We start from the raw sequence: 17,394 nt of genomic DNA, 5'->3' as shown, positions 1-17,394 counted from the left end.
GGCGGCGTGGGGGTGCGGGCGGGCTCGGGGCGCCCCGGGCGAGAAGCCGCCTCCCGCGCTGCAGCCCCGGCCTGGATCCCGCGCGGCTCCCGCCAACCTCCAGCCTCCGTCGGCTCCCGGGGGGCGGGGGAGCGGGGGAGCCTCGCTGCCGGCTCCCCGGCTCCCCGCTCCCTGTTCCCCGCTCCTCGCCCCATTGCACAGATGCGCGAGTCGAGGCCGGGGAGGGCAGAGGCCTGAGGGATGCCCCCTTACTGGCTCTGGAGCCACTTTCCGTGGGATCCCCCGACCTGGACCGGGGAGCTTAGTAGGCTCGGCGCTCCGTCCGCTCGGATCCAGAAAGGGGTCTCCCCTCCCCGACACCCTACAACCTGGGCAGGGTGGAGCCGGGGCCAGACTTAGCTTCCTGGTCCCAAAAATTGACCTGCTCTCCTATTTAGAAGATGTAAATCTCATACACTTCATTTTTTTTTAATTTTTATTTATTTATGATAGTCACAGAGAGAGAAAGAGAGAGAGGCAGAGACACAGGCAGAGGGAGAAGCAGGCTCCATGCACCGGGAGCCTGATGTGGGATTCGATCCCGGGTCTCCAGGATCGCGCCCTGGGCCAAAGGCAGGCGCCAAACCGCTGCCACCCAGGGATCCCAATAAATCTCATACACTTCAAATCAGAGATGGCAGCAGATCTTTTTTTTTTTTTAATTTTAAAAATTAATTTGAATTGCTCATGGAATAGCTGAATACATGTGACTTAGATATTTGTTCTGTTATAGATAAGACTGAAGCCCTTCCCTTCCGACAATTCTAGACTTTTCTTGTTGATCAAGGCTACCTCATAGGGCTGCCTGACAACGAGGCTGGCGGGGGAACTTTCCAGATTTTTTTTAAAAGTACACTTTTTTTTTTTTTAAATCTCAGGCTGGTTTTATATTTACGGAAAAGTTGCTGAGGTTGTACGAAGAGTTCCCAAATACCCTTTATCCAGTTTCCACCACTGTTAACACGTTATGTTATCGTGGTAGGTTCATCAAAACTAGAACCCAACACTGGTCTGTGCAGATTAACCAATGCTCAGCATATGGAAATTATCAGCCTCTCGTAGTCAGAACTAGTTAAGCAGCTGCTCCCTGCCTTAGTTTCCTAATCTTTAAGATGGGAATGATGCAAAAATAAAAATAAAATGGGGGTGATGATGGCAATAGTAGAGAGTGGAATTGCTGGGTTAGAAAAAAAATGCTAGTTAAACATTATTTTAGCAAATTCTTGCTATAATCCAGAGAGAAAATTTATCTTTGAGGGGGAGTTGTTGATTTTTATACCCAGTGGGTTAGGAGGGTCAAGAAATGGGTATTGGGGAGAAATGTGGGTAAAATGTCATTGACAGCTTATAGGCAGCTGGGTGGACCCTGGGAAGATCCCATAGGGACCCCAATTCAGGCCCCAATCTCATTTTCTCCTCCCAGCGAGCACTCTTGTTACTTCTATTTTACAGAGGAGGAAACCGGCTCAGGGAGGCTAAGCAGCTTGTCCAGGGTCTGCCTGGATTACAGATCTGGGCTATAAGGATTTTTAATTATAAAAAAAAATGAATTTCCATGCTTCCCATACATTTTATTTGTAATCTGAACACTCAAAAGTCTTAGAATCACATGATGTTAAGATAGTAAGATGTGGTAACAAAGTTTTTGGGAAGGACACGTAATCAAGTGTTGGAAGAGAGGTGGATGAGGCTGATGCTGTGTAGACAGTGAGCCAGTTGGAGTCAAACAAGCAAGGCCTCACACCTTCCCTTCTGCTCACTGACCCCGAGGTCCTGTTCATCACCCCATTTTATAGCTGAAGGCTACAAGGGCCTGGTGACCTCGTTAGGGCCACACAGAAAATATATTCCATACGTAGCCAGTTCCAAAATGCATGCTTTTCATAGTAAAAGAAAAAGAACTACTTCAGTCATTTAGCGACTGTCTTTGCCTCTAGCTTTTTTTTTTAAGTTAAAATTTGTAATTATGAAAAATTTCAACTCTGCAGAAATATAAGGATAGTATGAGAACCCCCGTGTACCCATCTCCTTGATCTGACAGTTAATATTTTTACAAAAAAATTACAGATGTTATAATCTCTCTCCAGGAAATATTTCAGAATGTATGTCAAAAACAACCCCAATTCTATTACTCTGCCTAAGGATTTTCATGTTCTTAATATCTAGTCTCCAGTCCAAATTTCTGCAATTATGGCAAAGATTTTTAAACCCAGCTCGGTAACTCTGTCTTCTCCTGGGAGAGGTTGTGAGCTGGAATTAGGAAGTCTGACATCTCTGCCCACGGGGCTAATGACCTGCATGTGGGTGTCAGAAACATTCTTCCCACTTTTCTTTCAGGCCTTGGTTTCTCCATCTGTTCCCTGAGATGGCTCACGCAGCTGGTGTCCCGTGCCCTAGCCACTCTGCCAGGCAGTGTGCATCTCTTCCTCTTGGCTTGTGTGTCTGCTCTAAAGAGCATTGGAAGAGGTCTCCAGGGTGGGAGGCCCCTTTTCCAGGGTGCCAGAGGCCACCATGGCATCCGGTGAGGGTTCCTGGTGGCTCAGGAGCTGATCTGGGCCCTTCAAGGATACGAAATTTCTAGGTACAAATAGCTTTATCCCCTTCCAATGTGCACTAACCAGAGGCCACCCAGTGGTGGTCCATGGCCACATTCAGCGCAGGCAGGGCTGCGCACACAGTGCCAGAAGGAGAAAACTCGTAGTGAGGTCGGGGGGTTCCACACACAAAACTCCACATTTCCAGCTTCTCATGAAAAATGGGACAATGTGGCAGCACCTGCCTGGGACTCAGTAAGAGTCCTCTCTAAGCCTGGCCACAGTCACCACCGCTCCTTGTTGCCTCTCCCACGTACCTCTGTCCTCTCACTATCCTGCCTTTAACTGTTCTTTATTGTGTTGAGAATTCCCGTGAATCTTTGATGTCAGTTACAAAAACAGGAAAACAAAAACTAGAGCCAAATGGTCACATGCTTTTCCTTCACAGTGGCAGGCAAGGGGGTACGGAACCGAAGAGTGTTAATGGGGGCCGCTAGTGGGTGAGCCCTGGGAAGGAATGGGTCAAGCACTTTGAATGGAAGCTCAGGTTGCTGAAACTGGCCCTCGCCTGTCCCCCATTAAATCCTCCCAGAGCCCAAGGCCCTGAACTGAGCTGGAACTACTGGATAGAGAGGCAGTCCGCCAATAATACTGCACAGCTAAATGATGCAGCCTCTGCTCTGGGCAATCCAGAGTCCCTTAACCCCCTCAGCAACTCTGGGGGACAGGTGCTTCTCCTCGAGCACCAACTGTATACATGAATCAGTCGTTTGCTACATTTATTAAGTGCCTACTCTATGCCGCACACTGTTGTAAGTGTTGGAGTCCACGAGTGCCTACATTTGTGGAACTTCTGCCTGGTGTAGGGGTGATATTTTAGGGTACAAGGTGGGTGATACCCATCCTTAACTCTCTCTCCCAATTTGCAGAGTGTTGAGTGGAGGAGAGACGGGACAAGTGGTGAAGTTGGCCATGGAGTCTGAGAGTGAGGAGTGGGCACTTTGGGGAGGAACCCACATGTTGGGAATTAAAGCTCCAGGGGAAGATCAGAAAAGGTGTCCTGGTGTCTGAAACAGGAAAGGCTGGCTGTGTGGGCAGGAGCTGGGGATGAGAAGGTCCAGCCCTTCCCCCTGCCCCCCAGGGTCTGGCAGTGCCTCAAAAAAGAGTGAGAGTGTCAATGGGTGAGGCTAGAGACCGCAGACCCCAAAATAGAGCCTGCTTCATCCCTGCGGGCTGATGGCTGAGTCACCTTGGAATGTGGCCTGAGCCTGAGCTAGATTCAGGGCCCAGCCTCCAAGAGCCAGCGACCACATCAGGGGTCAATGTGGTCAGACGCCTGGGCTCCCAGCTTCCTGCCTTTGTTTGAGCCTCCTTGGGACTTTTCTGGGGAATGGTGGAAGCTGCCAGAAATAACACCTGGCTCACTGGCGAGCTCTGGCAACAGCCTGGACCAAAAGCTAGGAGAGGAAGCTCTCACCCTGCCCATACCTCCAAAAGTGTCTTAGGGGGAAAAAAGCCCCTTGTCCTGGAAGTGGGGGAGTCAGATGCTCGCCTCACCTCCGCTTCCATTATTGCTCTCCTGGATGATCACAGTAGTCTCTGTTGTGACTTTTTAAATGCATAACTGCATCGCTTCCCAGCTCCCACTTCCTACCCTCCAGAGGCTCCCATGGCACTCCGCGTGGAAGCCTGATCCTGGCCACAGGTCATGTCCTGCCTCTCACCCCCACACTCTCCACTCTAGCTACACCAGCTCCTGCTGTCTTGAAAGCCTCACAGGCATGCTGACACCCCAGGGCCCTTGCACTTGCTGTTCCCACTGCCTGAAATCCTTTTCTCTCTCTTCCACAGCACTCCCTTCTCATCCTATGGATCTTTGCTCACCTGGTGCTTCGGGGGGGTGGGGGGCTTCCCTCACCCCTTCTCTAAACCAGCCCCTGTCACTGTGTCATATCACCCTTCTTTATTCTTTCTTTACTGATGTATAATTTGCATACTATAACATCCACCCTTTTAAAGTATACAGCTCAAAAAATAAAAATAAAAAAAATAAAGTATACAGCTCAGTGGGTTTTAGAATATTCACAGAGCTGCACCACCATCACCACTGCCCAACTCTAGGATATTTTTCATCATCCCCCAGAGAAATCCCATCCCCATTACCCCATTAGCGATCACTCTGCATCTCCCCTCCCCCCAACCCCTGGCAACCACTAATCTATTTTCTTTCTCTATGGAAGTGACTTTTCTGGACATTCTGTAGAAATAGATCATCCAGTATGTGACCTTTTGTGTCTGGCTCCTTTCACTGAGAGTGATGGTTTTGAAGTTTCTCCACACTGTGGTATGAATCATTATTTCTTTCCTCCTTATGGCTGAATAACGTTCCATGGTATGCACATACCCTATCTTGTGTATCCATTAGTCAGTCGACCGACATTTGGGTTGGCTCCGTGTTTTGGCTGCTGTGCATGATGCCACCATGAACAATAGGTACAGGTTTATATATGAGCTTATGCTTTCAGAGCTTTGGGGTGTATGGCTGGGTCGTAGAGTAACTCTGTTTAACCTTTCAAGGAACTGCCAGGCTAGTTTCCAAAACAACTGCCCCATTTTTACATTCTCACTAAAAATACAGCAGGAGCCCGTTTCTCCACATCCTTGCCAGTGGATACTTTCCTTGGGTTTTTTTTTTTTTAGATGATGCCCATCTTGGTGCGAAGTGGTATCACAGCAGGCATGATCCATGAAGTCGGGCGCCTTGCCTGTCCTGTTCACTGCTGTGCCTCCAGCACGCAGAGCAGTGCCTGCTTCCTAGTTAATATTCGGCGAGCGAGTGAATAACTCCACCGTGAGCAGAGATGGGATGACTCACTCATTGAGCAGATAGGGAGCTCTCTGCATCCCTGTGGTTCTGATAATTCTAGGATGAGGACACTGCTCCTAGTCAGGGTTTAAGGACTGCCAAGAGGTCTACCATGAGCACCAACCAGCCTTGCGCTGTTGTGAGGCCCATTTCGTGATGGTGATGGAGCTCTCCCTAGCTAACGTCCCTCCCCCAGAGGTCAGTAATGCGGCTAGTCCTCCCGCTATCTCCTGCCACTCAGCCGTGCTCTCCAGTCTCATCCTTTCTCTGTGGGCGTGACAGGGAGCATGAAATGATCAAAGCCCTGTCCAGGCTGGCTCAGGCAGAGAACTCTGTGTCCTTGTACTATTGCCTTCTAGAAAGCTCTCCCACCCACCGGAAAGTGTCCACGTCAACTGGACTCCCTAACATGTACCAACGTCTGCTGGTCGCCCAGCTTCTGCTCTTGGCCCCCCGTAATCCAACCTCTACTCAGCAGCCAAAAGAAAAAACCTAAGTCAAATCATGTCCCTGTGCTACTTGAAACTCTTCCGTGGATCCCACCTCCCTCAGGGGAAAGGCCAAAGTCCTCACAGCTGCCTCTGAGGCCCCGCATGGTCTGGCGCCTGTTACCAGTCTGGCTTCAGGTCCTGCTGTTTCTCCTTGCTCCCTCCAGCCACACTGGCCTCCTTAACTGTTCTTGGAACACAGCAGGCATGATCCAGCCCTGGGGCCTTTGCACTTGTTCCTTCTGCCTGGAAGGCTCTTCTTCCAGATATCTATGTGGCTCCTTCCCTCACCACCTTTAGGTCTTTCTCAAATATTTCGGGGAAGCCTGCAATGCCCTCTCTACTTAAAATCACACCCCATGCCCTATACTCTTTCTTTTCCCCTACTTAATCAAGTGGTGATAACTGTGGTTTCTGCAGGCGACCTGGCGAGCCTCCCCTGGACCTGGGCAGTATCCCCTGGTTGGGCCATGCCTTGGAGTTTGGAAAAGATGCTGCCAGCTTCCTCACAAGGATGAAAAAGAAGCATGGTGATATCTTTACTGTAAGTACCTTCTGTGCCTCTAGGGAGGGAAAACGATGAGCAGCTGGGCCGGTTATACCTAGCTTCACTGATTCCTCCTATCTCCTTCCATACACTAACCCACCTGTCCAGTGGTCCTACCAACTTTCTGCCCATTTGTCCATCCATCGGTTCAGCCAACGCTTAACTAACATTCATCCCTTCATTATCCCTTTAGTATCTTCCCAACATTGAGTCATTCAATGTCTGTCCAGTTCTTGTATGTCCATCCAACTAACCTGTCCATTCAACTTCCATCTACCCAATATCCATCCATCCATCAATCCATCCAACATTTATCCTTCTGCCTATCTACCCAATTTCTTTTAAGTTTTTTAAAGAGTTTATTTATTTATTCATGAGAGACAGAGAGAGAGAGAGGCAGAGACACAGGCAGAGGGAGAAGCAGGCTCCATGCAGGGAGCCCAATGTGGGACTCGATCTCAGGTCTCCAGGATCAGGCCCTAGGCTGAAGGCGGCACTAAACTGCTGAGCCACCTGGGCTGCCCAGTCTACCCGATTTCTAAGCAGCATCCTTTCATCCACTGAACATTCATTCATATATTCCACTTCCATCAGACCCCTATCTCTCCACTGATCCATCTTTCTGTATACCTATCCAACATCTGTCTATCCATCCATTTGTCCATCATCCAACCTTTCATCTGTCTACTCACATTTATCCAGCATCCTTCCATTCATGTACCTAACATCCATCCAGTTTTTATCCATATGTTCAATATCTTTTTTTGAAAATATTTTATTTATTTGAGAGAGAGAGGGAGAGTACCAAGGAAGAGTGAGAGGGAGAAGCAAACTCCCTGCTGAGTAGGGAGTCCCATGCAGGACTCTATCCCAGGATCCCAAAATCATGACCTGAGCCGAAGGCAGCCACTTAACTGTCTGAGCCACCCAGGTGCCCTGATATCTTTTTTTAAAGTAGACTCCATGCCCAGCTTGGAGCTCAGTGAGGGGCTCAGATTCACGACTGTGAGACCAAGACTTGAGCCAAGATCAAGAGTCAGGCACTTGACTGACTGAGCCACCCAGGTGTCTCCATATGTTCAATTTCTACCAACTTCCATTTATCTACCCATCTTTCCATCCATCTGCCACTATGCACCTAACATCCAGCTATCTATCCATTCAGTATCCATACAGTCTACTCTGCATGCATCTATTTGTGTGTGTATCCATCTATCCATCCATCCATCTCTTCAACATCCAGACAACCACCACCTTCATCCACCTTTCATGTATCCCTCAAGTTCCACTCATCCAACGTTCATCCTTCAATCCTTTTACCCAGTATCCACTTAGCATCCTACCATCATGTACCCAACATTCCTCCATACTTTTAATTTCCAACTAACCTTTAGCTGCTCATCCATTCATCTTTCCATCCAACATACCTTCACTGATGATATCCTTGCATTTACCCATCCATCTAACAACGTCTAGCAGCATTTTTTTTTTTTGGATATTGGCTTGTATTTTAAAGATGTATCTATTTATTTATTTATTTTAGAGGGGGGTGTGGGGCAGAGAGAAAGGGAGAGAGAGAATCTTATGCAGGCTCCATACCCAGCATGGAGCCAATGCGGGGCTTGATCTCACAACCCTGAGATCATGACCTGATCGCCTGTATTTTGTGAGAGTTTAATTAACGTGACTCTCAGGTCACATGTTGGAAACAGGACCAAGGCATGGTTAGGATTGTGTGACCACCCTCCTCCCCCCAGGCATTTGAGGGAAGATGCCTTTCCTTTGTGAATTAGAGGATTAGGATTACAGTTCTCCAGTGCTGCTTCTTTCCCTTCTTGGGCAGCAGGTTATATTCAGAGCTCAGCCTCCCAGAGAAGTGGGTACTGCTGGCACATCCACTAGCATTAACCCAACAGCACCATTCATCCATCCATCCATCTCTCCAATTGGCCCACCCATGATGCACCAGCATCCATCCGCTGCCTTCTGTGGACAGACTCCTTCCTGGGTACCAGAGATATGGCAATAACCAAGATAATAATGGGAGGTGCCCAAGAGTGATGTGGTGAAGAACGCAACCTTGGGGGCAGAGAAGTGAATGCCAGTCCCTGCTCTGCTGTCTCAGTGGTGTGATCTCGGGCATATTATGTGCCTTCTCTAAGCCTCAGTTTTCAGCTATAAATGGTCATGGTCCCTGCTTCACAGGGTGGTCGTAAGGGGTGGGGGAGAGATGACTGTCCTCTAAATGTCTGGCAGGGCCTGTGCCTGTGGCTCTAGCCACTGAGAGCTGCTGTCATTCACAGTATCTCTTCCCTCTATCCCTTCCCACAGGTGCTGGTGGGTGGCAGGTACGTCACTGTCCTCCTGGACCCGCATTCCTATGATGCGGTGGTGTGGGAGCCTCACTCCAAGCTGGACTTCCATGCCTATGCTGTCTTCCTCATGGAGAGGATTTTTGATGTGCAGCTTCCACATTACAGCCCCAGTGATGAAAAGGCCAAGATGAAACCGTGAGTGGCTACAGATGGTGCCTGCATGTGGGCTGGGGAGGGGCCCGCATAGCCCAGGTGTTGTGTGACCAGAGCTTGTCTCCACCATAGACGTCCAGTAAAGGCATTTTGTTTCGAGAAGACAAACAAAAACAAAACAAGAAACTGCCTGAAAGAATGGGGCTGAGGGAAGGCTCTTCTCATTCTCATTCCTTTTGGGAGACAGATCTGATTCCAGGAGGAGGAGACCAGGGTTTGGGTCACCCAGACCTGGATTCAAATCCGAGCTCCAACCCTCCCTTGCTGTGTGTGAGGGCAAGTCCATTCCCCTCTCTGAGCCTCTGTTTCCTCATATGTAAAAGGAAGGGAGGTGGATGGAGTGATTAATATTTTTGAGTCCATATTCTATGATCTCATTAGTTCTCACAATAATGCTGGAAGGTAAATAACTCACAGCCCCACTTTATGGATGAGGACACTGGGACCCAGAGAAGAGCAGTGACTTGCCCTAGGTCACACAGTGAGGAAGTGATGTAGGTCCTGAAACACAAGGAATAACTATATGAACAATAGGATGTGTGAGCACATTCACTCTGCATTTGTTACATCTGCACCTACTATGCACTAGTCACCGTCTAGATTCAGGGGGTGCAGAATGATGCCCATCACTATTTGAAGACACCTACCATATGCCGGGTATTTTTTTTTAAGATTTTATTTATTTATTCATGAGAGAGAGAGAGAGAGAGAGAGAGAGGTAGAGACACAGGCAGAGGGAGAAGCAGGCTCCATGCTGGGAACCTGATGTGGAACTCGATCCCAGCACTCCGGGATCATGCCCTGGGCCAAAGGCAGACACTTAACCACTGAGCCACCCAGGTGTCCCAATATGCCGGGTATTTGATAGGAGCACTTCGCTATCTGTGCAATTGCCTCATGAGGTAGGTACTTTTGTTCTTAGGTTACTGTTGAGGAAACAGACTCAGGGAAGTGAAGTGACTTACCGATGGGCCACCACTAGTTCAAATCACAGCTGGGATTTGAACCCAGGTCTGCAGACTCCACAGCCCAGTCTCCTCCAGCTGATGTACTGAGGAAATAAGACTCTAGGTCTACTCCTGGAGTTCACGCAGCCTGATGGTAATAATTAGTAATCTGTCTCCAGGAAGGGTGGCCTCCTGGAGTAGGAAGAGCATCTAGAAGACTGGGTTTTTGTAGGGCTGCTAAAGCTGAGGAGAGGTCAGAATATGAGGTGAACATTGATGAGAGGCAACACTCAAACTGACCTTGGCTTTGCAGGATGGCTGCTAGGAGTATTTCTAAGCCCAAGTATCTGGCATTCTAGGGAGACCATCGGGTCCCATTAGCAATAAGAATCCTTGGTGCACTGCATCCACTTTCCACCAGCACCTGCCCGAAGAGTTCCTGGGAATTTCTCGTAAGCTAGCACATGGTCTCCTGGGCATGGGTCCCTAGATGGGCATTAAGGACTGCTGTCTCTGTCGAGGGCTACTGCTTGGAGTGGAATCTGGGGAACAGCTGGATCAGGGTCAGTCGCTATGTCAGCTCCCATTTCTTGAGCATTTAACGACGTGCCAGGCGCTGAGATAAGCCCTTTTACACATTATCTCACATGGGCTGTGTCTGTGTTTCTCCAACAACGTTCCAACTTGAACATCCTAATGCTTATATCTCCTGGGAGTTCATGGAACGCTTCTGGAGGCTTTTCCCTCTGGATTTACGCAAGAACTTTCTCAATCTACAGGGGTCTGCCCTGTTCCTAAATAGCAGGGGGTGACAGAGAGCTGGATCGGCCCATTAGCACTGTTCTCGGTGCTGCCACCAGGTGCCGCTGTTGAATATGGGTTCTGCTCTGTTGCAGGACACTGCACTTGCAGCAGAGTGTTTTCTGCTCTAGATTCCCTGCACCTGCTACAAAGGGGCCTTGACCTCAGATACAAGATCCCACCTTTGTTGGCTTCTAATCACATGCTCAGTCATGGCTCAGCGTTGCCTCTGTAGTGTGGAGGCGCAGTATGGATGGGCTTCCTGCGTCACCTGCACACAGTGCCTGGACCACTTCTCCCCTCAGGCTCCTAGACACACACGATGAGGCCAGGCCACCAGCCCAGACAACTCTATTCCTCATGTCACATTCACTCAGGGTCACGTCGTCTTAGCAGTCCTTGGTCAGGGGATGCTTTATCCAAACAGGTGTCCCTAACTTTGGATCTCAAGGAGAAAGAGCCTGCTAGTTCTCCCTCTTCCAGAAATATGTGAGTTCCTTATCTGAGCTGTGTGTCCCGAGGAGGAACAGACTGTCATGGTTGGGAATTCAGACTCTGGAGTTGGGCAGACCAGGATTTCATTTTGTTTCTTTTCTTTTCAAGATTTTATTTATTCATGAGAGAGGCAGAGAGGCAGAGACACAGCCAGAGGGAGAAGCAGGCTCCCTGCAGGGAACCTAATGCAGGACTCAATTCCAGGACCCCGGATCATGATCTGAGCCAAAGGCAGATGCTTGACCACTGAGCCACACAGGTGTCCCCAGTCCCCAGACCAGGGTTTCAATCCCAGCTGTATCACTTACCGGCTGTGTGACCTTAGGAAAGTCACGTTCTTCTCTGGCCCTGAATTTCTCTGTAAAGTGAGTGCCATAATAATAACAACTGTGATCCCTACAGTTGTCAGAAGATGAAATGAGATCATGGTGCTTGGTGCAATAAAGAGCAGCTGTATTTGTCTTTGATGATGGCTAATACAAATACCATCATGTTTATGCCAACTGTCCACAGGCCCCCATCACCAATGAAGAATTAGAGCCCTGGGACCCTGAGGTTTGGGGATGGGGAGGCTCCTGTGTGCATGTTCCCCTTTGGAAGCTGTACTGTTGCTTTGTTCGTGCCCCAGGACTCTCCTCCACAAGGACCTCCAGGCACTCACGGACTCCATGTATGCCAACCTCCGCACTGTCCTGCTGGGTGACACCACAGAAGCCGGCAGTGGCTGGCATGAGATAAGTCTCCTGGATTTCTCCTACAGCTGCCTGCTTAGGTGAGCCATTGGGCCCCCCCACCACCTCCTGGAGTGGTCCCCAGTACTCCGGACCTGGGTCAGCCATTGAGAGTGGCCACGGGAATCAGGAGGGCTTTGTGAGTGGGGCACTCAGAGCAAAGTCTGCAAGATGACCTTTTGTATCTGGGACCCCAGGTGTTCACCTGGCTTAATCGAGGAGCTGGAAAGGAGGCATAAGTTAGGAAGAGGGGGCCTTGCCGGCTGTCCGGAGATGGAGGAACAGAACCAGGTTTCAGGGACCGTCTTGTGCTGTGGTTTCCAAACCTTGGACCTCACAGACCAGGAAAACAAAATGTTTGGGAGACCAACCCAGGATGTTAAGTTTTTATCAGATCTTGTAAACTTAGATTAAAAACTGCACTACCCAATGTGTCTCCCTTCGGCGGTGGCAGACGTGGTCCTTGGCACCAGGCACACAGCAGGGGAAAGAGAATGACCCGGGATTCACAGAGCTGACGCCAGTCAGAGAGACAGATGATAAACCAATAAGTGAAGATGAGTATGCCAGAGAGTGACAGATATGGCCGCAGAGATGAGCAGATGGGGTGATAGCACCTCGGGGGCTCTTTTCACCAGACTGGAAAGGCCCCGGCCTCAGAGTTGGGGGCTGGCTACAAATGCCCACCATGCCAGGATTGTAGGCAAAGGAGCCAGCAGGTGCAGAGTGGCTGGAGGGCCAGCGTGGCTGAGCGCAGCCAGCCCAGGTGGTGGGGTTAAGATGAGGTCAGAGCGGTTGGCGTAAACCAGGCCTCATGGAGCCTCAAGGCCATAAAAGGCTTTAGAAATTATTCTAAGTGAGATGAGGGATACTAGGGGTTTGAATAGGAGGTGTGACCTGATTGAACTTGGGTCTAAAGCTTCTTTGGCTGTGGATGGAGACTAGCCTTGGGCAGGGGGTGGTGACCAGAGAGACGATGGGCTTGTTAGGAGGCTGTTGATGTTGCTTGGGAGAGAGAACAGGAGCCTGAGCCAGGAGGTGACAGGGAGATGGCAACAAAGGGGTAGCTCTGGAGGACAGAGCTGACAGGCCCTGCTGAGGATTTGATGGGGGCAGGAGTGGTGGCGGGAGACAACAGGCAGGACAGCCCACCTGATTTCTGGTGGTGCCGTTAACCAGCATTTCAGAAACCAAAGCCCATTTCAACTGCTTCAAAAAAAAATTAGAGACACAGTATCAGAATAAACAATGGGCATTCACTGACAGAGGGGACACAGGTACGTTTATGACACCTTCCTGTGTGCTCACGTGTAGGCTCAATGTGTGTGAACGCATTTCACCCTCACAACAGCTCTGAGAGGCTGGAACTTTATAAACCCGATTTAACAGATAAGAAACTGAGGCTTGGACTGCTTAAGGCATTTGCCCAGAGGCCCAGCATTGGGGTCATGGAGGGGCTGGCTGTAGAGTCTACACTATTTTTTTTTTTTAAGATTTTATTTATTGATCAATTTGAGAGAGCGTGCGCGCGCAACTGAGGGAGGGTCAGAGGGAGAGAAAGATTCTCAAGGAGACTCCATGCTCAGCATGAAGCCTGATGCTGGGCTTGATCCCATGATCCTGAGATCATGACCTGAGCCGAAATCTAGAGTCGGTTGCCCAACTGACTGGACCACCCAGGCACCCTACAGAGCCTACGCTTTCAAGCGTGACCCTTGATGTGTTAAGTGGTCCACATTTTTCTCATGTCACCCAGGTGCAAACACCCCCGAGGGCTGTAATTTGTCTGGGTGATGCTGGCCTGGCCCACCCTGTCATTGTGGGAGGTGGAGACTGAGGTTCAGAGAGAAGCAGCTGAAACCACACAGTAAGGTCACAGTAGGGCATCTCCCATTTCTCTCGTTCCAATCACCCTACGTCCTTGTGTGAGGAAAGAAGTCAGAGAGGAGGCTGTGGTATCGGAAGGAGTGGGGACAATGTGGTGGCAGCCGAGTCAGTTTACAGCCATGGTAACAGCAGCGTGTGTACATCGGGGTGAGGGTGGGGGTGTCACTTGTAAATGGGTCTTTGTGTCTTCAGGATCTGAGGCCTGGGCTGGAGCTTGTTTCCTGGCCTGGTGGACTTGGGCCTTTTTAGTTCCATTTCTAGCCCCTGAGATAGGAAGGGAATGAGCGAGTTGGATGATGGAAGGTGCAGGTTTGTGTGGCCACAAACCATGAGATGCCTACCCTTTAAGCCTTCCAACCTGTCCTGTGGCACCTCTGCCTCACTCAGAGTCCCATCTAGAGTTCTAACCCTGGCTACAGGATCCAGCATGATCTGCCCCAGCCTAGCACACTCCCCGCAAGGCCTTTACGCATTCTGTTCCCTTGCCCAAGAATGCTGTTCCCTACATGTCTCCGTGGCTCTCGCCTCACTTCATTCATGTGTCAAGTGATACCCCTCCTTAGAGAAGCCTTTTTTTTTTTTTTTAAGATTTTATGTATTTATTAGAGAGCACAAGCAGGGGAGCTGCAGGCAGAGGGGAAGCAGGGTCCCCACTGAGCAGAGAACCCTATGTGGGGCTCAGTCCCAGGACCCCAGGATCATGACCTGGGCCCAAGGCAGATGCTTAAGCTACTGAGCCATCCAGGCACCCCCCGAGAGGCCTCTCCCAACACCTCATTTAACAGGATAGCCCCCTCTCTTTACCCAGCTCTGTGCCACCTTTATTTTTCTTCCTGGCTCCTAGCACCACCTATAGGTCATGTGGTGTTGGTGATTTATTCTGTCTTCTGCCCTGTTTTACATCACTTTGATATGCAGGTGCCACAGCGTGAAACTTCATGGCCTTGTTGGGTTTTATTGGTTTTTTTTATGGCTTATTTTTCTTTGCTTATTTTGGTAGAAATATATATACAAGGAAATGGTTCTCTGCTTTAAGGAAAACCCTGGTGCCAGTGGGACCAGAGAACACAGGCCCAGCTGATGCGGCTGGTTCCTAGATAAGGGGGCAACTGTGGCTCACAGCTGCCCAGGATTGCCAGGTGGGACTGCAGGCTCGCGGGGGACCAGATTCTCTCCTTTTCCAAGATGAGATGGGGGAGGGGAGTTCGGATTTTGTGTGGTTTTCCCAGTCATTCAGTTTGTTTATAGGAAAACTTTATTGACCAAACAAAACATGTTGGTGGACTGAATCCAGTGGATGGGTTGCACCTTTACAACTCTGCCGTAAGGAACCTGGGGTCCCTGGTGTGGAGAACGGGCCCCCGGGACCTGGTGTGACTGGAGGGGCGGGGGACATGGACGATGAGGAGGCCTGGGTATGACCCCGGGAGGTTCAGCTGTTCAAAGGAAGGGTTGCTGTGTCCATGCAGTGAGGTGAGCAGGTCGTGAGCTCTCCATCTCTGGGATGTGGAAGCCAGGCTGGGTGAGGGAAGGATGCAGGGACACATGAGACAGTAGGAGACTGGGTGACTGTGCTCAAAATCATGAGCACCCTATAGTTTCTCCCAAGTCAAACCATCAATCCATCTGCCCACCCTTCCTCTCTCCCAGCCAGCCGGCCATACACTCTCCTATCCCTCCATCGTCTACCCCTCCATCGTCTACCCCTCCATTGTCTACCCTTCCATTGTCTATCCCTCCATCATCTATCCCTCCATCTATCCTTCTGTCATCTCTCCTTCCACCTCTGCCTCCATCATCTCTCCCATCTCTCCCTCGATCATGCATCCCTCTATCCCTCCATCTCTCCCTCCATCTCTCCCTCCACCTCTCCCTCCACCATCTCTCCCTCCATCATCTCTCCCTCCATCATCTATCCCTCCATCATCTCCCTCCATCATTTCCCTCCATCATCTCCCTCCATCTATCCCTCCATCGAACATTGGTTGAAGATGTGCCAGGAGCCTGCCCTGCGCGGATGAGGGACGGAGTGGGACTAGACAGGCCTCTCTTGGCTCTCGCCCCCCCACACCCCTTCCACCTGCTCCTCCTCTGGAAAGTCCTCCTGGGAGATGCAGGAACGAGGAGAAGCTGATGGGGGACGGATCAGGGCTCTGTTGGTATCTCTGCTGAGGTCCAGTCCCTCCCACCACATGGAAAAAGTGAAAGCTTGTGGTTTTTCTCCCAGGACTGAGTCCAGAGGGGCTGGGCTTTTGGAGCATTTTCAAGTGGCTGGTGGTGAAAACATTTTCGTTAAGAGCATTCCTGTGGGTATCGCGTGTGTGCGTGTGCGCGCGCGGGTAGGAGGGCTCATTCTTCTCGTGTGTTTCCTCCTTTGTCCAGGATGCCAGGCCCTGTCCTCGCTGCTCAGACCCCTCAGGGCCCTTCAGGCTCAGCCCCACCTTCTCCACATTGCCACCCAGCCCCCTTCCGTGCCCTCTGTGACTGGCCCTGCCAACCCCCTGGCTGCTCCCGTCCTGTCCCCTCACATTCCAGCTCCAGTGCCTGGACCAGCAACACCTGGCAGCTCTCTGACCAGACCACGCTTGCCTCGTCGGCTCTGAGCCTGTGCCCAGGTCATGCCCTCAGCCTGCACCCCTTCCTTTTCCCCTTCTCCCTGCTCAGCTCAGACCCTGCCTCCTCCAGGGAGCCTGCCCTGACTCCCTCTCCAGGAGCAGTAGCCTCTTTTCCTGATTGGTGCCTTCATCTTGCCCTGCTGTCCCCTCAGCCACTCTGTTCCGGCCTCACCAGCCTCCTTGCAGCTCTTCAACACTGCATCTCCTTCCTGGCTCAGGATCTTGCCCTGAGCCCCTTCTCTCTGCTCTTTGTACTCTGAGCTCCTCCCTACCTTTCATCCCTCCCATGCCCACTCCCACACCCTGCATTCCAGCCAGCTTTGTTTGTGTGCATCCCTGAGCACCAGCTGATATGTTTACTTACCTCTATGGACTGTTTTCTGTGTCCACCCAAGAAGGGCCACTCCCTGAGGGCTTGAGGCCCTGCCTCGGCTGCTCTGGGAGAGTTTCTCCAGGAGCATCCAAGAAGGAGTCCCTGACCCACTGTTTGCCACCTGCAGAGCTGGCTACCTGACTCTGTATGGAGTGGAAGCTCTGCCACGTACCCACGAGAGCCAGGCCCAGGACCGTGCCCACTCAGCTGATGTCTTCCATACCTTCCGCCAGCTAGACCTGCTTCTCCCCAAACTGGCACGTGGCTCCCTGTCAGCAGGTAAGCACCATGGGGGCCATAATGGGTGGTGGGTCAGACAGAGGGACTCAGAGGGGAAGCCCATACTCCAGCTGAAGGATCACAGACAACCTAGGATGGAGGATGTTCTCTTGCCCTGGGAAGCAGTGAGATCCCTGTCACTGGTCAGGGGCAGGGCTCGGGCCAGAGCTGGGGTTCCTGGTGGGTATGGCACATCTGCAGTAGGGCCTGCAGACCTTATTGTGTGTTATTTTTCTTCTATTTTTAAAGATTTTTATTACTTTT

At 50.7% G+C, this 17,394-nt stretch overlaps 1 protein-coding gene across 1 annotated transcript in view; it reads left to right on the top strand.

The window, feature by feature from the left end:
* The window catches only part of PTGIS (prostaglandin I2 synthase), a 40,354-nt gene that overhangs the window by 374 nt on the left and 22,586 nt on the right, over positions 1 to 17,394 (top strand). The window contains exons 2-5 of the mRNA XM_038572570.1: positions 6,348 to 6,471; positions 8,806 to 8,984; positions 11,874 to 12,017; positions 16,979 to 17,130. Of these exons, the coding sequence (XP_038428498.1) occupies positions 6,348 to 6,471; positions 8,806 to 8,984; positions 11,874 to 12,017; positions 16,979 to 17,130 (599 nt within the window). The remainder of the gene's footprint in view (positions 1 to 6,347; positions 6,472 to 8,805; positions 8,985 to 11,873; positions 12,018 to 16,978; positions 17,131 to 17,394) is intronic.

The sequence above is a fragment of the Canis lupus genome, chromosome 24 (genome assembly GCF_011100685.1).
Source record: "Canis lupus familiaris isolate Mischka breed German Shepherd chromosome 24, alternate assembly UU_Cfam_GSD_1.0, whole genome shotgun sequence".
NCBI classification, from domain to species: domain Eukaryota; kingdom Metazoa; phylum Chordata; class Mammalia; order Carnivora; family Canidae; genus Canis; species Canis lupus.
This window is presented reverse-complemented; position numbering and strand designations above follow the sequence as displayed.